Consider the following 23,939-nt stretch of genomic DNA (forward strand, 5'->3'; position numbering starts at 1 on the left):
TCTTGAGTCTGAGCTACTATGACGGTGGGAGGTGGCAAGTACTCAAGTAGTTAGTTGAGGAATAGTTAGAAAGTGCGCGCAAAAGATTGGATACCACTCTTATTGTTTTAAAAGAAAATTAAAAGAGTGGAAAAAGAACATGTCTCCAAAAGCTACAATGCTTACATAGCCGAAGTCATGACATTGTTGCGCGTTATAAAACATAGTCACGCGTGGAGAAACTCGACGTTGGAGTTAGTCAGTAATGAAAACACACCTGTTTCAAAACTTGACTGTAATAAATATTTGGGTACTTTTCTTTTTTCTTTTATCTACATACACACAACAATGAAAAAATGGTGGTACTTTGTTGTAGTCAGTCATTCATCAAATACTAACAAGGATCATGGATGTTTTAGTAAAAACTGAGAACATATTCCTTTCAAAAAGATTGAACCTATTCCGTTTTTAGTTAGTTTCAAATAGAATGAACTTTTTTTAAATTTAAAAATAATTTAATTTTAAAATTCCTTTTTCATTCTTAATGAGATAATTTATAGTCACATAACTATTTATGAATTATTTTAAACCACAAATTTTAAACGTCCTATTTTTTCTCTCTTAATATTCGCCAAATAAGTTGAAACAACTTAGATACGGGGGAATAATAACCATCTATATATATATATATATATATATAAAGTTGGGAATGAAGAAAGTGATGTGGCATGTCTCTTTATCCATGAATCACATTTATCTTTTTTCTCATTTTTTTGCCATTCTTTCACCTCTTTTTCTTTTTTCTCTATTTTTAAAATAGTTGGTGTTCATATATTAGAACTCCGAACATTGCATCTTTAGCCGAAATCTACCTCTTTAATTCCTAATAACTACACCTTAAATGCCTCTTCTAACAGACTTTACAAAGAGTCCAAACGTTTCCTCTTTATCCAAACGTTTTCTCTTTTATTCCTAAATAACTACACATGAAATGTCTTATAGGCTTTGCAAAGACATTCATGTTTGAAGTTCACTTTCCAGTATTATTTGCCCATTTTTCTATATCTTAATTATTTGTCTTCTACATCTCAACAATTACCTCTTTTACTTTCTCACGTGAAAGTAATCAAATAAGTTCTAGAGCGTGGCCGCCACATATATGCAATTTCTCAACAATAACAAAGTCCGTCATTTTCGACCGAACAAGATGTCTGCACTGCTTAAAATTCATGGTGTTTGAATTTCTCAGTTTGAAATAATAAAAGGTCATTAGGTCCAAATATCATTCACTGGTGAAATAAATCTTCTTGATATGCTACGGTATATTTATTTTTTGAAGTCAATATTCGTAATTCTTTGTTTTTTTCCCCACATATTTTACGCTTTTTACCATGTATACTTTAGTAATGCACAAAAGCAACCTACAAAAGATGCGGTTGAAGAAAATATAGTAACACAATCAATGAGTTCAACTTTTAGCATTGCTTATGCTAATGAAACAAAAATATGTTAGAATACATAGCATGCATCTCCCCTGAGTATTCCTTCCAATTTGAAGTTCCTTTTCCAGAGAGCTTATGCAACTAACTTCTGTTGAAGATCTAACTTAACCGTTGGCTTTATTTTCACAATCTTTTTACGGTACTAAATAAATTAATCACCGTAAGAAGAGAAAGAGTAATTCTTCTTGAAATCCTCTGCCAGTTCTTTCAGCTTTATAATATATTGCTATACATCTTTTATCTTCAATTTTTTATTCCAATTCTATGATTCCTTCTGTCCTATTGGATCAACTTCTTGTAGTACAAGAAAAATTTTTATTTCTCAAGTAGGCATAATATTTTGAGATAAAATTTCCATTTAATTATTTGCACCGTATGAGTAAACTACTATTTTAAAGTTAGTTTCATGAAATTCCTTACGTACAAGTTTCATGAAATTCCTTACGTACACTCCTTTCGTAGTTTTTATTCAAATTCTCCTACGATATTTCATTGATCAAAAGTTAAATTATTTTTAATATTTCTAGCTTTTGAATTTCTTCATATTAAAGAATAATTTTTATTCCCTATTGATTTTTAAAATGTTTACCTTATTTTCATGTTAACGATTGATACTATATTTCATCTTAAATATTCCCAAATGTTTTTTTGCTCCTCAAAGATTTTATTTTTTTGCCATTTACTTATCTTATAAATTTCTATGGTTTTTGATAAATAGTACTACTACTGAGCTTTTGAATTTCTCCATGTTAATGAACAGTTTTTATATATTCCCTATTGATGATTGATATAATCAACATAAACATAAGGTAAACATATTAAATATTCTCATATTTTTGTTGTCCCTCAAAATTTTATTTTATTTCCATTCACTTATTTTATCTTTATTCCTATTTATTTGTTTGTAACTGAGCAAATAACTAAATTGGAGCTGCCACATTAAAATCATAAGTTTAAATTATTTGGTTAGATTTTTTGAAGTTCTTATGGAAAAGATAGTCAGTATCTTGAGATATATTGGTAGAAAATACAATTCAGTTTATTATTTATTTTCCTTTCTGTTGTTTCTTCACTTTTCTATTCATATTTTTATTTGAATATAAGAAAATTTTAGCAAAACAAAATATGTGACTATGTGATAAATGAAATCAAGTAACTCTATATATGTATCAATGTATAAAAGATTTATATAGAGATTCAAAAGTAAAAAATTCTTTAAACGTTTTATTTCTTATTTAACGATGAAAATTAAATTCATTCTAAGCTCTACCTTTAATAAAAAAATTACTCTTCAATTTTATTGATATATATTCAATTTTGACAAAATTTATAAAAACGATTATGGTAAGTATCATTTATAACCGCGCGTAGCACGGGCAATTTGACTAGTTTATCTCTCTCTATATATATATATATATGGGCATTAAAAAAGTGGTGCGGCACTCTCTAAAGCCAAGAATTGTATTTACCTTTATTGTCCTTTTTTTTGTTGCTTTTCCTTTCATTTTTCTCAATTATCTTATTATTTAAACAATTTTAGCTCCATAAATCACACCCCTTGCTCTTCATAACTTCTATTCTTAATTAATATCACAACCTCTTCATCTTCGTAACTCCTATTCTTAATTATTAATACATATAGACTTGCCAATTAGCATGACATCAAATATCTATATCTATATATATATTAAAGCAAGAAAGTTACCATATATAATTGACATTATGGTTAAGTCAAGTGGCAAGCTAATAAATGTCAATAGTATATGGTAACTTTATTCTATATTTGACTATTTTAGTTAAATACAAATATAATTTTGAGTTTATAGATAAAGTTCTAAAATTCGAATTTAAATTAAAACTAAAATTTATCTTTTTTTATCATGTTATCATACTTAATTCATAGATAAAGTTCTAAAATTCGAATTTAAATTAAAAATAAAATTTATCTTTTTTATCATGTTATCATACTTAATTTGGTTAACGATCATATGTAATCATGTGAGGACCTTTTGCTATTTTTTCTAATTATTTAAATACTACTTCGCCTCTAGCAAAAAAAAAATCATATAACTATAAAACTCTTTCACATTTAAAATCATATAAGTATAGTTCTTTGAAATACTGTAACTAGATTTGAATAAAATGAAATTCTTTTAAAATAAATGTAATATATAGGGTACATGTCTATGTTTATTTAAATAACAAAAAAGAGTTTACAAAACCAAATAAAAGTTTACTTACATATATAATAAAGTAAACATACATGCTGGAGAAAGAAACATCACAAAATCCGTCAATATTAAAAAAAAAATTATTTCTTTTTTCTTCTTGAAGAATACTTGTTTGAAGAGTCAATTTGCATAAACGGACATTAAACAAATAACAAAATTTTGGCTATACAATTGCTATCATTAATTTCAATTTAGCACATTCAAGAAATTGAAGGGTATAAGCTGAAACCCCTTCATTTAGCTGTAGTCAAGTCAATATTGCAAGGGTATAATATTTTTTTTGTTGAAGAATATTAGTTTTGAATCATTAGATTATGTGAAAGGTTTTTTTTCAAACTCAACAAGAGATAAATTAATTTCTAATTGATAGTTTCTATAGCGGCTTTTAAGTGTAACAAAGATTATATATAAAGAAAAAATTGGTATGACGTGAAATATTTTTTTAAAATGTAAACAAACTATTTCGAAAAAACTCTTTACTTTTTTTAATTCAAAGATAATAAAAAGATAAGATATTTTTGAATATTAGTAGAGAGTTTGAAACTATTATAATAGAAGTTATATCATGGATAACTCAAAAAATCGAAATCTTATGGAATATTTACATAATATCCGGCCATATTTATTGTTTACTTTTTATACCTAATATAAATAGATGATATACCGACAACACACGATTATACATATTAGGCAGAATACATAGACAGACACTTAAACTATCAAAGAAAGTTCACTTGAACACCTCAACTCAGCCATTTTCCACCGAAAGACTTCTACTATACTTTTACTGCACCGGTTTAACACGTCCGACCTAAGCTTATAAAAATTTTTGACGCGTTTGATTACGCGCTTCCAGCATGGATAATCTAACCAATTAAAAATTGACACATTTTTCACAATGACACATAGATTATTTTACCGGCTAAAACCAAACATATTTACTCTATTCCTAATTATAACCCTCTTTACACATTCCTAAAACAACAAACGACCAAAAAAAGCCCTAAGTCCCAAATTTGATTCCAGTAAAATCCGCCCAAAGCGATGCATGTCCATTGATTTTGCTTCGTTTTCATTCGATATTGAGTAGTAATTATTCCCATAGGTAAATATCTGTTCGATTTGTTTTATTTTGTCCAAATATGTGATTGAAGAACGATCATCAGTATATTGTTGGTGCTGACTTGTTGAAGTGTTGCTTGATTTCAAACTTGAAGTGCTGAAAGGGTAAGTCTTTTTAGTGTTTGTATTGTAGTCATTTTAGTGGTGGGTTTATGTGGGAGTTGGGAATGATTTGGGACCACAATTAAGGTTTTTTTTAAAGAAATTGGGGAATATTAAAATAGTGATGTCAGACTTTATTGCTGTTAATTTTTACCATGGTAGTAATTTTACCCTTGACCATGACTCGAAATATGTGGGGGAACAAGAGGTGTTAATAGCTGATATTGATAAAGACCATTTTTCTATTCCAGAACTATTATATTACACTAAAAAATAGAATATGCCATAGTGGGTGGCTTCTATTACCAAGACCCGAAAACTCAGAATTTTGTTTATGTGGATAGTGATGCACAATTATTGAATATTGTGTCTAACCTTGAAAATGGAGACGAGTTATATTTGTATATTCAACATATTGTTCTAGACCCTGAGGTAGTGGATGATGTGCCTCCTACTAGACTTATTGGTGGTCCAAAAATAGATTTAAGTGAAGTGAACGGTGCATCTGGGGAAACAAACACAGAAGAGAGGGAAGAGGTTGTTGCTGAAACTGAAATTAGGAAAAATGTTGTTGATGAAAGTGAAGTGAGGGCAGAGGTTGCTGCTGAAACAGAAGAGAGGGAAGAGGTTGCTGCTGAAAGTAAAGTGGGGGAAGATGATGTTACAGACCTTGATGGTGCTATTTCAGATCTGGACAGTAGTAGTGACTTAGAGTTTGATGTTGTACCAGAAGAAGATGATAGTGATGCTGATGAAGAGTTGATAGCTGTTAGGAATGAAAAGAGAACCAAGCTAAAGGCTAGAATAAGAAAAAAACCAACTGTTCATGTAGAAGTACCTCTAGGAGAAGGAAAAATTGATAGAGGCTTTGAAGACATTGGCAAGAACAAGGCAAACAAATATGCTGGTAAATTAGGTGGGGATGAGGACTATGTTGATAGTTCTAATATAGGTAGTGATGATTCTGATGATGAGCTAGATGTGGAAGCTGAAATTGGTGTTGATTTGCCAAGTAGAAGGAAGAGTACAAAGTTAAGATATGATCTAGATTGTGTTGTGGCTATTTTTGAACTTGGCATGATATTTGAGAATGTCAAACAATTTAGGAAGGCAGTGACTGACTATGCTATTGAATACCATGCACAGCTGAAACTCAGACCTAATGAGGCAACTAGGGTGAGGGTGAAATGTAAATCAAAGATTTGCCAGTGGGAGTTATTTGCAAGTCTTGAGAGGGACTCATGAAATTTTATAGTTAAGAAGTATCATCTTATTCACAAGTGCAATCCAATGAACAAAAACAAGCTTTGTAATTCTAAGTATATTGCTGACAAATTCAGAGATAGGATCACATCTCAGCCCTATATTAGGATCTAGGAAATACAAGAATTGGTTAGAGACAAATTGGGTTTATATGTTGGCAGAACCATCTGTTACAGGGCAAAACAGATAGTGCTTAGAAAGTTTATGGGGGATTAGAAGATGGAGTTTGCTAGATTATGTGACTATGCTGATAATATTGAACAAACCAATCCTGGTAGTATTTGCTTGGTCAAAACTGATAGAAATTTAGAGCCTGGAAAGAATCTGTTTAAATATTTCTATGTCTGCTTTGATGCATTGAAGAAAGGTTGGTTGGAAGGATGCAGGAAGATCATTGGTTTTGATGGGTGTTTTCTAAAAGGAGCATGTAAGGGTGAATTGTTGGTAGTTATTGGAAAAAATGGAAACCAACAAATGTATCCCATTGCATGGGCTGTGATAGACAATGAATCAAAAGCATCTTGGAGTTGATTTATAAACAACTTAATAGTTGACTTGGAGTTGGGAGATGGAGCTGGATTAACAATTATGTCTGATATGCAAAAGGTACTTTACTTCATCTTATTCTGTTTTATCTTTCTACTTCTAATTTCTGTTCCTGTTTTAGCTTTCTGATTTCTGACTTCATGAGTCAAAAACTTCTCATTAGTTATCTGTTTTCTATTTTATTTTTCTGATTTCTATTTTAGCTTTCTGATTTCTGTTGATTTCATCTTATTTTGTTTCTAAGGCTAGTTTTGAGGTAAAGTTGAAAGAAGAACTGGCTGCTTTGGGAAAGCTTGGAAAAGGTATATGTGAAAGCTTATTGAAATATAACAAAGAGTATTGGTGTAGAGCTTTTTTCCTTGAACACTCCAAATGTGATATTGTAGAAAATAATATGTGTGAGACCTTTAATTCTTGGATATTAGCACCTAGGCACAAGTCTATTATTACCATGTTAGAGGACATTAGACATAAAGTAGTTAGGAGACATGTTGATATGATACAGTTTGCAGAGACTTGGATTACAGACATTTCTCATATGGCAAGGGTGATTCTAGAAGAAAATAAGGAGTTGTCTAGAAAATGCAAAGTTTTGTCGTTTGGAACTGATAGGTTTGAGGTTGATGAGTATGAATACAGATACATAGTGAACTTAAGGAAAAGAACATGTACTTGTAGATCCTGGCAGTTAAGAGGGATCCCTTGTGCGCATGCAATATGTGAAATCTATCACCAAGAAGAAGAACCATAAAATTATGTGGATCACTGGTATAGAAAGGAGATATTTCTCAAGGTATACCAATACTTTCTTGAACCAATCCCCAACATGAAGATGCGGCCTGACACTAATAACATGGTAATTGAGCCTCCTGCACCAAAGCCAATGCCAGGCAGGCCCCAAAAGAAAAAAAGAAAGGCAAACTTGGATTGTGCTATTTTGGATTTCAGTTCATGTATTTTGCTAAGTATCCAAACTTGGATTGATTATTTTGTCTTTTTTGGGCCAGTTCATGTATTTTGATAGTTGTTTGGAATTGTTGAAAACATTTTAGCTGGAATGCAATTTAAATGCGTTGGTAACATTCTGTTTAATGCCTCTATTTAAACACTTTAGCTAGTAACATAAAAGTGCAGAAAAATTGCATTCAGTTTAAACAAATGCATTCAGTTGGTAACATCAAACTGCAGAAAAATTTAACCAATACATAAAAACTGCAGAAAAGTTTTCATCTAGGCATAACCAATTGCATAAAATTGCAGAAGTTGTTTCATTTCATTGAAGTAAGGCCGCAGGCCACATTTACATCCAAAAACACTAGATACACCCAAAATATATCTACCACCACTACAAGCTGCCCACAAAATACTTCAACCACCAGCAAAATCACATCAACTTCAATGACTAACGACACAGTAGCAGACCCAAATAATCAGCATCATTACAGTAATAGAAGCCAATTTCTTCCTCCTTGTTCTTGCTCGAGCCCTTTCTTCTTCAAAAGCTTTGACCTTGTTCAGTAAACCCCAAATAACCCTATTCGCTTGGCTAGAAAACTCATCGTCAACCCACTTAAAATAATTACATCCACCTTTGTCCTTCAAAAAAATTAATTCAAACTAAAATCAGCCCAAAAATAATATGACTAAAAATTAATTAATTTTAGTTAATTATCACTTACCTTTTCAATTTTGCATCCGTAGAACCTCCTTCCAGGATTAGATGGAGTCCATGAAGTTTTCAACTGACATTCATGACCACACCGACATGAATCGACTCTTGCTTTGAGAGACATAATAGAGAGCTTAGCTTATTAAGCCAAGATTCGAACACAATTTGGAGAGAAGAATATAAATTTTAAACAAAATTAAGAAAAGGGTGAAGAAATAGGGCTGGATTTTGGGGGAATGGTGAAGAATTAGGGCTGGTAAGAGGGAGGAGGGTCTAATTATATTATTGGAGAAAGGAGGGATGTTACCGTTTATTGTATCGTTAATAGTCTTTTTGTCAGCATATTTTTGATGTTCACGCGCTCAAATGTAGTGATATTCACGTTATTTATCATGTCAGTCGGACGTGTTAAACTAGTACAGTAAAAGTATAGTAGAAGTGTTTCGGTGAAAAATGGTTGAGTTGAGGTGTTCAAGTGAACTTTCTTTGATAGTTTAAGTGTCTGTCTATATATTCTGCCTACATATTATATATGAATTATATATAAATTACACATCATTCAATTTTTTAATTTAAGTGGTCAGGTGAGCACCTATTTAGGCTGATTAGATAAAGCCAAAAGAAAAATATAAAATAATTTCAACCAAAGACTAAAGATATAATTAAAGTTCATGTGTAGATAATTTTTATTAAAACTCATCCTTTTATAGTGAAATAAATTAATTTTTTGTAACAAAAGAAATAAAGACATACAAAATAAGATAAAGGAAAATAAATATTGAAAAAATGTTAGAAAGATATAAAAACGAGAAATAAAAGATGACAACAATTTTCTTCTTATGTTTCATCTTTGTTGAGTATAAAAAATTTGAAAGTTAATCTCATCGATTTCAAATTTTTTTTTTCAACTAAAATACATAGGTTATAAGATATGAATCTCTTAGAATTTTTTTTAATTTACATTACGTGTCATTTTCAAAAAATTACTATTACTAACAAACTGATATGATATTCGAATTTGAATTGAAATGCAATTTGAGTAGTTTACATTGAGGTTAAGCCAAGTATGATGTCGACAAATAAACTACTTGACAATTTTAAGTCAATATATGCAATATTTTATAATAATAATCAACTAATTTAACATTTAAAGATTCAAATAACAAAATTTTGTATATATAGGGTATTAAAAATTAAAATTCCGGGGCTAGAGATATCGACAAACGTAAAGTGGAGTCATACTGAAATAAATCCAGCCAAAGAATTATTTAAATTTTAGATAGCCGATTAAAGTGAATTTTAAATTAAGGTTAATATCTTTACTTGCATCATTATAAAGATAATCATTATTATATTATATATAAAATTTTAGAAATTGAAATTTCAAAATAGAAATATTTTTTAAAAGATAAAATCATACCAAATAAGAGTTCAAGTCGTAGTATAACAGTCATGCCGTAATCAAAGAACCGTTTATATCGTGTCAACATTTGTGCTTTCCCATAAATATGAGTTATTATTTCACTATGTGACTATTTTTAGGTTCCAATGACATCTATGAGAATAGTGCAAAAATAAAACTATCACTACGAGAATTGAGAAAATGTTAGTCTTTTTTCATGTAGTATTTCTTAATTAATATCTGACGATTATCTATAATTATTTAGAAGGTTTAAATGTTAAGGTTATTTACATATAATTCAAATAACTTAGATATTTAACATGGTTAATGTCAAATATCAAAATGGAGCAAAAACATATCACTAGCTAAAGAATTTTTTGTATTTTTAGATAGCCAACTAAAATGAGTTTTGAATTAAGAATAATATTTTCAATTACATTATTATAAAAATAATTATTATTGAACAATAATGTTTTAGAAACTGAAATTTTAAGAAAGAAATATTATTTTAAGAGATATCAACACACCAAATAAGAATTCAAGTAGTAGTAAAAGAGTTAAGTCTTATCGAAAGAGTAATTCATTGTCTTAATATTTGATTGTTTTGCCATAAATATGAGTTATTATTTTCCTTTCTGATTATTTTTAGGATCCAATGATACCGGCAAGAATGATATCAAAAAAGAAAAATAGATAATATCCAATGATTATCTATATTTATTGAGAAAGTGTAACTTTTAATATTATTTATATACAATCTAAATAACTTAAATATTTGATATGATTAGTGTCCGCGCATCCACGCGGATACTAATACTAGTTACTACTAATATCCATAAGTTCATAACTTTAGAGAAATTCCTATTTATAACACCCAATTGTATTGATCAAACCGAAATGGTGTTCCAATCTAAGTAAATTGGCTTTGTGGCTCATATGACTCACCAGTTCCAACGCTTTGAACTCCTAATTTGGAGATACAATTTCACGATCGGCTGATTTTTTTTTTTATTGAATTTGTCTCTTACTTGTAAATTACGTTTTTTTTTTTTTGATGTTTGTTGATAAATATATTTTGCAAAGCCAATTTTGTTGGTCATTGAATTTGACTCTATTACTTGAAAATTATGCATTTTTTCTTGTATAAAGATGTTTGTTGATTAATTTCATGTCTCATATTTGCTTTAAAAAGGAAATTCTCTATAACGTTGAATAGTGTTTTGAAATTTTTATCATGTGCAGATATTTATCTTTACGCCTGGACGACGTCTGTATGGCAGTGTGTTAGTTATCCTCTTCGGTATGCTTTTGTAATGAAATAGCCAGTTAGCCACCGAGAAAGGGCAGTTCATTTGGTCATTTGGTCTTCTTCCTTTCGCTTTTGAATTTTAAAGAATTAGACAAATATAGTTCATTTTTTTCTTCTTCAATTCATAATTATAGCATTTGCCCTGCAAACTTTTCATTTATTAGTTCACTTTTTCTTCTAGTTCCTTGTTGGTGGGATTGATGTCTTCTATCTCTAGGCCAGAGTATTTCTAGAAGTGTAAAAAGGGAACCGAAACTAAAGTATACCTGCGTGCCTTGAGGAAATATGTATGTACAATTTTAAGTATATGATGGATCATTTCGATGTAAAATTAGTTTGAAGTCCTCAAGTTTTTCGGAAAAAAAATGAAATAAAAGTCCTCAAGTTTCTTTCTTATTAATCGATCTGTTTCCCCTAGCTCACTGTGAATTTTTTTCCAGTAATAACTTAGAAGCAAGTTATGCAGGTGTTAGGGATATAAGGATTAGTAATTCAAAAAGAATATAAATATAGAGATTAGTAATACAAGACTATAATATATGAATTGTAATGTAAAGATTATTTGTTATTGAATATTTAGTTTGTTGTATTAAAAATTTATGCGATGTATTTTTAATATATATATTTATTGGTTTAACCAAAAATAATTATAACTGCAAGGGTGGGTTATTTTTGTCATTTAGTTATTTTAATTCTTATATTACTACTTATTTTTAAAAAATTCCATACAAAATAATAGTACGTAAATTTCTGCATAATTAATGTGCATATTAATTACACAAAACAGAAAATTTGAAACCAAATATTATAATAGTAATAAATTATGTTAAGGTTTATGCGGAAAAGAAAATTAACCAAATATTGCAGTGTGTTGAGGCAGCACTTTTATACCATGTTACATTTTCTTATGTTTGCTCTATCCTTTACTACAGCTTCTTGAAGCTATTTGTACACGGAGATCGATCTATTTATGTTTTTTTAATTTTTTCTGTTTAATGTCAAATTATCATAGGAGATGCCACCTTTTGGCCTCTGCCCTCTTAACAGCCTGTTTGGCCCATCTTCTGCAATCACTTTATTTGGAGAAGTACTTCTGAGAACAATTTATATTTGGCTAATTAAATTAAAAAATACTTCGAAACAGTAATTAGTGTTTGACTAAACTTTCAAAAAGTATTTCTAAGTGTATTTTTTTTTCAAAAGTGCATTTGGGAAGAAATTATTTTTTTCTGCTTCTCCAAAACCATTCTGCATCTGTTCAAAAATACTTTTCTTTTCTTCTAAAAGCTTGGCCAACACTTCAACTTTGAAAAACAAAATGGCTTTTGACCTTGGATAAGCTTCGCCGAACAGACTATAAGTAAGTTAATCAATATACATAGATGCATGCTTACAATACTTTTTTTTGTATGCATAATCATCAAATTTATTTTCATCTAAACTAATTTAGGGAAAAATAAGTTTCATAAACTCAATTTTTTCACGATCGCGCAAAGCGCGACCAAATTTACCGGTGAGGATATAACTTCGGTCTTGGGAAAAGCAACAGAACCTAGACAAGATCTTATCAGGACAAAAAAGATTCCAAATTTGACAACACAGTGATGAATAGAGGAATATATAAAATTCCTATCTTTTCAGCTCACCAACTTGAAGAATACAATGCAACTTTCTAATTATTATAATTTTTTTGTTTTTTTGTTTTTTTGTTTTTTTTGTAATTTTGGATCTCTGGGCTTCAATTTCATGTCCATTTTTCAACACTTGACTGTAACAAATATGCTTATTTCTCATTCACTTTGGTTCATTAGCTTAACCTTCAGTGCCATCCACCCAGAATAAGGTAGTCTTTTCTCGGACAATGCTTAAGCAAGGCACTTGCCCTCAAATTTGCTGAATGTAATAGAAGAGTTTATCATAAAATTTTGAATCTTTGACATACTGTTTTATGTTAAGGCATCATAATATAAACTATCTATTTATGCTCTTAGTTACTAATTACGATTAGGGTGTGCATTCGAATCGGTTTATCGATAAATCAGATCGATTATTTGTTATCGGTTTATCGATATCGGTTTAATGATTTATCGATTTCGATTTTGAAATTTTTCTTATCGAGTTATCGATTTCGATTTTGTCCTCTTCGGTTATCGGTTTATCGATAAACCGATAAGATATACTAAAAAGACAAATATACCCTTATCCTAATCAAAACTCTCCGGCAACCCCTTCACTTCCAACGGCGACGCGTGTCCTTGCCCCAACAAGGAAGTCCTTCGGCCAATACCTTTAACACCCATATACATCCTCTCAAATTCCTCTGCCGTTAAATCAGAGAACTGAGTAACTCCATGAAGAGCCGTAGGATCCAAAGCGTGATGTTCAGCTGCCTTTAAGAGATTCTTAGGAAAAACCCCGAGACGGTGTATATACTCCTTGCGTGTAGTATACTCTTTGCTGTATTCTTGTATGAATGACTTGAACCGATGCTGCGTGGCTGTGCCGAGGAGGTTGTGGTGGTGGTTAACGTCGCGGTGGTTGTTGGGTAGTTATAGCGATATACTTTCCATGGAATCCCGCAAATTTTCTTATTGGTGTAACCGATAACCGAATCGATAAGCCCCAAAAATCGATAAATCGAAACCTTATTGAAACGATAACGATAAGCATAAGTACAAATCGATAATTGATAAGTAATTATCGATAAGGGTCAAAATCGAATCGATAAATCGAATGCACACTCCTAATTACGATATCTTTGAACATTGTGTACAATGGAGTAATCTATCTATATCTATATATAATATAAAGCTAGGCATAGACAAGATGATGTAGCACCTCTTTATGACCTCTATTTATATTCATCTTTTATCTCCTTTTTTTTTTGTTGAGTTTTACTCTATTTTTTATCCTTATTTTCTAATTAAAGGATTAATTGTATTCTACCTTTATGGAAACCAAAAAAAGTTTGATTAAATGACGTAACAGTAATCCATTTTAACTTTAAGAGGCCATAAAGACCGTATTTAACTTTTTCTATTGAAAGTAACAACTTTGTCCGATGAGTTTTGAAATGTAAAGGATCACACTTAATTATAGAATTTGAAACGGCTTCACAATTAAAGCCTCACTACCACAGTTTTCACAAACTCGCTATACAAATATATCTAGCATTTGTATATCACATGTTCATGGTACTACTTCATTAGACTATCTCTTTAACAACCTCTGAAGAATCACAAGCATTTGCAATGAAGATATACTCAAGATATCCGCCAATCTCAACTCCTAATCTTGCCATTGATGAATGGTGGTGTTGCCAAAAAGGAAATGAGAATCATCCTAAAAATGTTTAGTAAGTTTTATTACTAATTTGTTCAAATTGTATCATATTTATTGTTTTATCGTAACATTACACCCATTTTTTTTAGCTGATTCTGATATGGTAGGGCAGTGTTTTCAATGTCCTATATATGGTGATTTTACGTCAAGAATCGATGGGGTTATTTGATTTACATACTCTTAACTCAATGATTCAATAATAAAACGTCATTTTCTTTAAGTATGGAAAGTTCTTGAAGGGGAATCTAAAAAATAAAACAGAAAATTTTGGAAGTTAATATATTAGGGGGGATTATATATTCATAAGTTAAAAAAGATCAATTCTAGGCCATTAACTTATTCTAATTATTCGGCTATTTCGCACTCATTTGATTTAGAAAATGGATGCTTGTAGGTTAATTTAATTTGTGCGATCCAAGGAACATGAACATACATGGGTTGCTAACTTAAAGTAAGAAATAATTTATCTCTTTTTTTTTTTATATATATATAAGAGGGTATAAACATGGTGAGTTGATACCTTTCTTTGGCCAAAAATCTTATTTATCTGTTGTCACTACTAGAATTCCGGAAAAAAGCGACCAAACTTTAGCGACCAAAGTTGGTCTGTCAAGAAAAGCGACCAAAGTTGGTCGCTAAATTGGCGAAAATAATAAAATAATTATTTGATATACATTAGCGACCAAGGTTGGTCGCTACTTGGTCGCTAATTTTGTCAAAATATTGACCGGACTGGTCAGACTTGCTTGGTCAAAGGTATACTGAGATTAGCGACCAACGTTGGTCGCTACAGGGGGACCCACTTATATAATTATAATAATTATAATATTATTTTAAAAAAATTATAAAATATAAATAAATATAACTTAAATTAGCGACCAAAGTTGGTCGCTAATTAAGGGGTAAGCAGATAGCGACCAACTTTGGTCGCTAAAATGGGACCCAATTATAAAATTTTAATAATTATATTTTTATTTAAAAAAAATTATAAAATATAAAAAAATATAATTCAAATTTAGCGACCAAAGTTGGTCGCTTACGAAAATAGAGACCAACTTTGGTCGCTAATCTGGGATCGAGTTCTAACGTTTAACAATTATATTATTATTTTAAATATTATATAAAATATAAATAAATTTGATTTAAATTTAGCGACCAACTTTGGTCGCTAATTTAAATTTATGTATATTTAGCGACCAAAGTTGGTCTCTTTTCAGGTCAACAATGGTCAAAATTAAAAATCACTTTTGTATTTACTATCTAAATAATATAAATGTAACCCGCTAACACTTTTGTAATACAAAGGATGAATAGACTAAAATATACTCTAACATGCTATATATGCAGTTAAGCAGTACTACGAAGCGTGCGTGTGTGTCTATATATATATATATATATATATATATATATATATATATATATATATAAGAACATGAAACGCTCGGAACACAGGGACAGGTTCTTTTAGGTATTGATACACTTGTAATTTGATTCATCGACTTATAACCTATATATATATATATTAACAATAAATTAAAATGTCTCGACTTATATCAATTAATATATGTATGTATGTATGTATGTATGTATGTATGTATATATATATATATATATATATATATATATATATATATATATATATATATATAAGCTATATTCGATATAATATTAGCTAATGCACTAATACTTAGTGCATAGTATAGTATAGTATATATACTAAGTGTATTATATATCAAGGTATATTCGATATATATAGTATAATATAGTATATAGTATATAAGCTATATATATATATATATATATATATATATATATATATATAAAAGCTATATTCGATATAATATTAACTAATGCACTAATACTTAGTGCATAGTATAGTATAGTATAATATAGTATAGTATAGTATAGTATAGTATAGTATAGTATAGTATAGTATAGTATAATATAGTATATATATATACACACACTATATACTCCAATATATACAGGGACGGGTTCTTTTAGGTATTAAAACGTTTCGACTTATATCAATTAATATATATATATATAAGCTATATTCGATATAATATTAGGTATGTATATATAAGAACATGAAGCGCTCGGAACAGAAGAACGAATTCTTTTAGGTATTGATACACTTGTAAATTGATTCATCGACTTATAACCTACTCATATGCATGTATATATATTAACAATAAATTAAAACGTCTTGACTTATATCAATTAATATATATATATAAGCTATATTCGATATAATATTAGCTAATGCACTAATACTTAGTGCATAGTATAGTATAGTATTTATTTATATATGTATATATATATATATATAGCTTAAATTGAATTAAAATCCTAAATTTATACTACATATGTACATAATTTTAAATTGAATTAAAAGTAATTTAATTTTTTTAGAAATAGCGACCAACTTTGGTCGTTATTTTGGTCAAAAAGTTAAAACTTATTTTGCTACCAAAATAGCGACCAAAATTGGTCGCTATTTTTAATTCCAGTGTCAAAATCGGGTTTCCCCTCCCATTCTTTCAAAAAAAATTCCCCAAAATCTCTTTTTTCTCTCTCACACTCAAACCCCTCCCTCCGACTCCCAGCAGCAGCGGCGCCACCCACGCCACCGACGACCACCGACGGTAGCAGCTCCACCGCCGGCGACCTCCATTCCCAAGGTAGGTTTCTTTCTCCTTTCAAAGTTATATATTATTTGTTCAACCATGTTAGGGTTCAAAGTTAATTTCTCCATATTAGGGTTTAATTTCTTCATGTTAGGGTTCAAAGTTAGCTCAACCATATTAGTGTTCAAAGTTATATATTATTTGCATTTTTTAGGGTTCTTATTAATACATTTAGTCCAAAATATTTAGTTTTACCTACTAATTTGGGGAAGAAATTGTTTGAAGAGAAGAAACCCTAAGAGTTGCACCTTTAGGATTATGTATTGGAATTTTAGTTTATAAATTAAAATTTTAGGATATGACTTGAACTTTTGTGGATATGAGTTGAACCTTTAGGAAATGAATTGAATCTTTAAGATATGAATTGAAATTTTTGGTTTATGTATTGGAAGTTTAGTTTATAAATTAAAATTTTAGGATATAAATTGAACTTTTGTGGATATGAGTTGAACCTTTAGGATATGAATTGAACATTTAGGATATTAGTTTATGTATTGGAATTTTAGTTTATAAATTGAAATTTTAGGATATGACTTGAACTTTTGTGGATATGAGTTGAACCTTTAGGATATGAATTGAACATTTAGGATATGAATTGGACTTTTAGTTTATGTATTGGAATTTTACTTTATAAATTAAAATTTTAGGATATGACTTGAACTTTTGTGGATATGAGTTGAACCTTTAGGATATGAATTGGACTTTTAGTTTATGTATTGGAATTTTAGTTTATAAATTAAAATTTTAGGATATGACTTGAACTTTTATGGATATGAGTTTAACCTTTAGGATATGAACTGAACCTTTAGGATATGAATTGGACTTTTAGTTTATGTATTGGAATTTTAGTTTATAAATTGGAATTTTAGGATATGACTTGAACTTTTGTGGATATGAGTTGAACCTTTAGGATATGAACTGAATCTTTAGGATATGAATTGTACTTTTAGTTTATATATTGGAATTTTAGTTTATAAATTAAAATTTTAGGATATGACTGGAACTTTTGCGGATATGAGTTGAACCTTTAGGATATGAATTGAACCTTTAGGATATTAGTTTATGTATTGGAATTTTAGTTTATAAATTGAAATTTTAGGATATGACTTGAACTTTTGTGGATATGAGTTGAACCTTTAGGATATGAATTGAACCTTTAGGATATTTGTTTATGTATTGGAATTTTAGTTTATAAATTGAAATTTTAGGATATGACTTGAACTTTTGTGGATATGAGTTGAACCTTTAGGATATGAATTGAACCTTTAAGATATGAATTGAAATTTTTGGTTTATGTATTGGAAGTTTAGTTTATAAATTAAAATTTTAGGATATGAATTGAACTTTTGTGGATATGAGTTGAATCTTTAGGACATGAATTGAACCTTTAGGATATTAGTTTATGTATTGAAATTTTAATTTATAAATTAAAATTTTAGGATATGACTTGAACTTTTGTGGATATGAGTTGAACCTTTAGGATATGAATTGAACATTTAGGATATGAATTGCACTTTTAGTTTATGTATTGAAATTTTAGTTTATAAATTGAAATTTTAGGATATGACTTGAACTTTTGTGGATATGAGTTGAACTTTTAGGATATGAATTGAACCTTTAAGATATAAATTGGACTTTTAGTTTATATATTGGAATTTTAGTTTATAAATTAAAATTTTAGGATATGACTTGAACTTTTGTGGATATGAGTTGAACCTTTAGGATATGAATTGAACCTTTAGGATATTAGTTTATGTATTGGAATTTTAGTTTATAAATTGAAATTTTAGGATATGACTTGAACTTTTGTGGATATGGGTTGAACCTTTAGGATATGAATTGGACTTTTAGTTTATGTATTGGAATTTTAGTTTATAAATTGAAATTTTAGGATATGACTTGAACTTTTATGGATATGAGTTGAACCTTTAGGATATGAATTGAACCTTTAGGATATGAATTGGACTTTTAGTTTATGTATTGAAATTTTAGTTTATAAATTGGAATTTTAGGATATGACTTGAACTTTTGTGGATATGAGTTGAACCTTTAGGATATGAATTGAATCTTTAGGATATGAATTGGACTTTTAGTTTATGTATTGGAATTTTAGTTTATAAATTAAAATTTTAGGATATGACTTGAACTTTTGTGGATATGAGTTGAGCCTTTAGGATATGAATTGAACCTTTAGGATATTAGTTTATGTATTGGAATTTTAGTTTATAAATTGAAATTTTAGGATATGACTTGAACTTTTGTGGATATGAGTTGAACCTTTAGGATATGAATTGAACCTTTAGGATATTTGTTTATGTATTGGAATTTTAGTTTATAAATTGAAATTTTAGGATATGACTTGAACTTTTGTGGATATGAGTTGAACCTTTAGGATATGAATTGAACCTTTAGGATATTAGTTTATGTATTGGAATTTTAGTTTATAAATTGAAATTTTAGGATATGACTTGAACTTTTGTGGATATGAGTTGAACCTTTAGGATATGAATTGAACCTTTAGGATATTAGTTTATGTATTGGAATTTTAGTTTATAAATTAAAATTTTAGCATATGACTTGAACTTTTGTGGATATGCGTTGAATTTTTAGGATATGAATTGAACCTTTAGGATATGAATTGAAATTTTTGGTTTATGTATTGGAATTTTAGTTTATAAATTGAAATTTTAGGATATGACTTGAACTTTTGTGGATATGAGTTGAACCTTTAGGATATGAATTGAAATTTTTGTGTATGAATTGAACTTTTAGGATATGAATTGAAATTTTTGTGTATGAATTGAACTTTTAGGATATGAATTGAGCCTTTAGGATATGAATTGAACTTTTGTGGATATGAATTGAAATTTAGGATTGCGGGAGGATTTTGTAGAAGGGGTTGATGACTTTATTAGACATGCAATGCAACTTCCACCAAGAATAACTTAGACACAGTACCTGGCATAGTGTGCCTTTAATTGTTGTTCTCATTAGCGACAATGATGATGAGAAGGCAATGACATGTGTTTCAAACAGTGATGGTGTAGGTAGGAATTTAACATTTCCTAAATTGATAAAAGAAAAGGTTATAGAGGAATTCTCTACTTCATTTTCCAAGAGGAAGTAGAGAATTCCTCTATAACCTCTTCTTTTATCTGCTTAGGAAATGTTAAATTCTTACCTACACCATCACTGTTTGAAACACATGCCATTGCCTTCTCATCATCATTGTCGCTAATGAGAACAACAATTGATCAAAGACACACCCTGTCGGGTACTGTATCCAAGTTACTCTCTGTATCTAAGTTCATCCCGAGTAATAGTACCACGAGGATAATCACCAAAGCCACCAGACAACTTTATGATGCCAATGAAGTAAGATGAGTTATTCAATTAGACTCGTATTGTAAAGAAGAAGAAAGAGACTGATCTAGAAAGATGGGTCGAGGGTCGAGCCTCGACTATACATGTAAGTTTTTTACTTTTCATTAAGGATTTTGATTTACTTTTATATAAATTTTGAAATACTAATTCAATATAATTTTTCTTATAGGTTCGCTTCACAGCTGATATGGGGGAATTCATACGCAGTCAGCCACCTAATGAGTCGGGCGAGGCAATCCAACTTTCGGATGAGGATGCTGAAAGAACACTCCTTGAGTACTTTATATACTTTGAACTAGACAATAGAACCAGTTTTCGAATGGGCTTGTAATAAGCGTTAACTTAGTTTTGTTAGCTTAATGTGTTAGTTCTATTGAACTTTATACTTTGTTGCTTTTTATTGTTGTTGTTGTTGTTGTTGTTGTTGTTGTTGTTGTTGTTGTTGTTGTTTATTGTTGTTGTTGGAAGCATAAAATGCATGTTTAGGATTTTTGGTAAGTTGGCAGGTGGTATAGCTGCTAAAACAGGCATTTTCTGGCAAAAATATACCAAGAAAAGCGACCAACTTTGGTCGCTAATTGGTCGCTTTTCCCTTAAAAAAAAATAATTTTCTGGGCAATAACGACCAACCTTGGTCGCTATTTAACCCAGATTTCTCAAAAGCGACCAACTTTGGTCGCTATTCTATTTAAAAAATAATAATTTCTGGAAATATAGCGACCAAAGTTGGTCGCTTATAATTAAAAAAAAATTATTTCTTGAAGTTAGCGACCAACTGTGGTCGCTTATTTTAAAAAAAAATTAAAAAATTAATAAAAAAGCGACCAATCTTGGTCTCTATTTTCCAGATTTTAAAATATAATATTTGGATTAGAGACCAAAGTTGGTTGCTTTTTTATGATTAATAATAAATAAATAAATAAATAACGTATTTTACATTTAGAGACCAACTTTGGTCGCCAAAATTATATTATTAAAATAATAAAGCGACCAAAGTTGGTCGCTATAGTCTTTACCCGGAATATTTGGTTCTTTTACCTTAGAAACTAAAGTAAAGGGACCAGCAATATTGCGACCAGGCATGTTTGGTCGCTTTTTGGTCGCTTTTAGGCCTATAAGCGACCAACTTTGATCGCTTTTTGTGGTCGCTTTTTACCTGATTTCTAATAGTGTGTATCCCTTTTTTGGCTTTTCCCCTTCATTCTTTTTATACAATTTTTTTAATCATTAAAATTGATCATTTTCTATTCTATTAATTACATGTTATTATGTTTATTTCAGTTACAGAAAGCTTCTCAATTATCTGTTGCCCCATTTTTAGTCTCTAAAACCTTTAATTTTCAATATCTTTTCATTTTCTATTATTAAATGAAGGAAATATGATGATCTTGTAAACTATATTATGACACAGAAGAAATTGGGTATGACGTTGTTAGTTGTAGGAAGGCATCATTAGCTCTGAAAGGACCAAAAGAAACCCGCCATATGTTATTACCTCCTCTTCCTTTTGCTTTTCCTCTTTAAACTTGCACTTGCAGCTTTCAAAATTCCTTCTTCCCCTAATTTTTTGCATTCTTACTTTTCTGTCGTTCGATCGATCTCTGTTATTGATTTTTTTTCCTTTTTGTGCCTAACTTTTTTTTTTCTTCATAAAATGTTAAACGAAACATAAAAATACGTCTAGTTAGTAAAGACATATTTTCTTTTATAAAAATAATGCATTCTATTTTACCATATTTTAATTTTTATTATACCCATGAGTGACGAAGACAGTTGGGATGTATGTCTATGAATTTCAAAAAAATTTCAATTTAATGTTTGCAAATGATTGCCTTGGCATATGGTGGAACTTGATTTTGAGATGTTGATTTACCCGTATTTGCTACCACTTATAAAAATCACATAGGTAATTGATTATATCTGAATTTTATCTTATAAAATTACTTTAATTATCATATATTTCTTGAGTTTATGTCCTAAAGAATATTTCACATGTCAAATGTTGTCAGTAGTTTAGTTGTCACTTTCTTATTAGTAGTTTTTATTTTTGTTTTCATTTCTTCCTTTCACAAGAAAATCAAAGTATCATTTTGTAATATAAATATATAATGATAACTTGTTTATGTTATATATCCACGTAGATATGACTCAATTTACCAAGTTACAAGGTTCTTAGCCTCAAAGTATTCCCTTCTTTCACGTTGTCAACTTTCTCAGTTGGGATTTTTCATCCCTTGGAAAGTTAGAATCTTCAGCCAGTTGAGATAAGAGGTGGTACTTGCTTTAGGTTTTTGCTGTATTCCCTACACCTTTTGGTTCGTTGTCTTCTCCGCTTGGATTGATGTACACTGTCACATCTCCTTTTTCCCGAAGGGATAGGGAATTTTTTTAAATTAAAGTGACATTAATCGAAATTAGATTATTTATTTATTTCAGAGTCGCCACTTGGAATAATTATTTTAATGTCCCAAGTCACCGATTTGTTTTAAATCTCAAATCGAGGAAATTTGACTTTGTTTAAAGTCCGCGAAAACCAGAAGGCTGGGTAAAGAATTCTATTAATCCGCGGAAGGTGTTAGACACTCCCAAGTTCCGTGGTTTTAGCACGGTCGCTCAACTATTAATTGGCCTAATTATCTGATTTATTACACATTTAAAACCTATTGTGCATTTTTATCTTTTGACCGCTTTTAATTTATTTTAATCGCTTTTTAGGATTTATAGAATTACTTTATGAACAAGTTACGATGTCGTACACTTGTAGTTTTGGTACACATTGCAAACGCGTCACGTGAAACATACCCACGATTTACAACATGTTGATTTTTATTATTTTTTGAAGTTATGGTCGAGTCATGTGAAAGCACATTCGAATTGGGATTAAATATATCATGACTATGCCATGTGAACTGTACCCAAAATCACGATGATTTATTATTAACAGTACGTCTAAAGCAACTACACATGTTTATAAGTTATTTTCCTACACTAATTTGAGATTTGTTGTGAGGTCATGACTTATGGAATGTTCTTTTAAGATCAGCCATTGGATTCATTAGCAAACTCTATTTACTTGACTAGATGGGGGAAATCAAATAAATTAATTCATAAGAGATGGGCCAATTAAACCCCAAATACGCGGCCCTACAGTGGTCAATCTTTCAGTGACCAACTTATAAGGGGCCTCGAAACTGCCAGGCCTCTAAACTGTTGGACCATGTAGTTGTAGAGTCCAGTGGACTCCAAATCCATACGAAGGCTCAAATCGAAATTCAGGGGTTGGAGAATCAGAATACATTTCAACCATAAATCTTAATAGAATTATTAAAGAGAATTTTTCATAAAGCACCATATTTTTGGTCTAATTAGCCATTTATAGATATCATTTGCTATATTAC

At 29.8% G+C, this 23,939-nt stretch overlaps 1 protein-coding gene across 1 annotated transcript; it reads left to right on the forward strand.

Annotated features, from left to right (window-relative positions):
- The first annotated feature begins 6,418 nt into the window (after positions 1-6,418).
- On the forward strand, positions 6,419-7,496 carry LOC142172647 (uncharacterized). The gene is made up of 3 exons (XM_075236312.1): positions 6,419-6,632; positions 6,750-6,805; positions 6,990-7,496. The coding sequence occupies exons 1-3, from the start codon at positions 6,419-6,421 to the stop codon at positions 7,494-7,496; spliced, it is 777 nt and encodes a 258-aa protein (XP_075092413.1).
- The last annotated feature ends 16,443 nt before the right edge of the window (positions 7,497-23,939 follow it).

The sequence above is a fragment of the Nicotiana tabacum genome, chromosome 18 (assembly GCF_000715075.1).
Source record: "Nicotiana tabacum cultivar K326 chromosome 18, ASM71507v2, whole genome shotgun sequence".
Classification (NCBI taxonomy): domain Eukaryota; kingdom Viridiplantae; phylum Streptophyta; class Magnoliopsida; order Solanales; family Solanaceae; genus Nicotiana; species Nicotiana tabacum.

Bases quoted from the DNA above. Each gene is read 5' to 3' on its own strand.
- LOC142172647 (XM_075236312.1), top strand. From the start codon at position 6,419: ATGGAGTTTGCTAGATTATGTGACTATGCTGATAATATTGAACAAACC. The intron at 6,633-6,749 runs GTGAATTGTTGG...ACAACTTAATAG, and splicing joins TCTAAAAGGAGCATGTAAGG to TTGACTTGGAGTTGGGAGAT. The intron at 6,806-6,989 runs GTACTTTACTTC...TTTGTTTCTAAG, and splicing joins TTATGTCTGATATGCAAAAG to GCTAGTTTTGAGGTAAAGTT.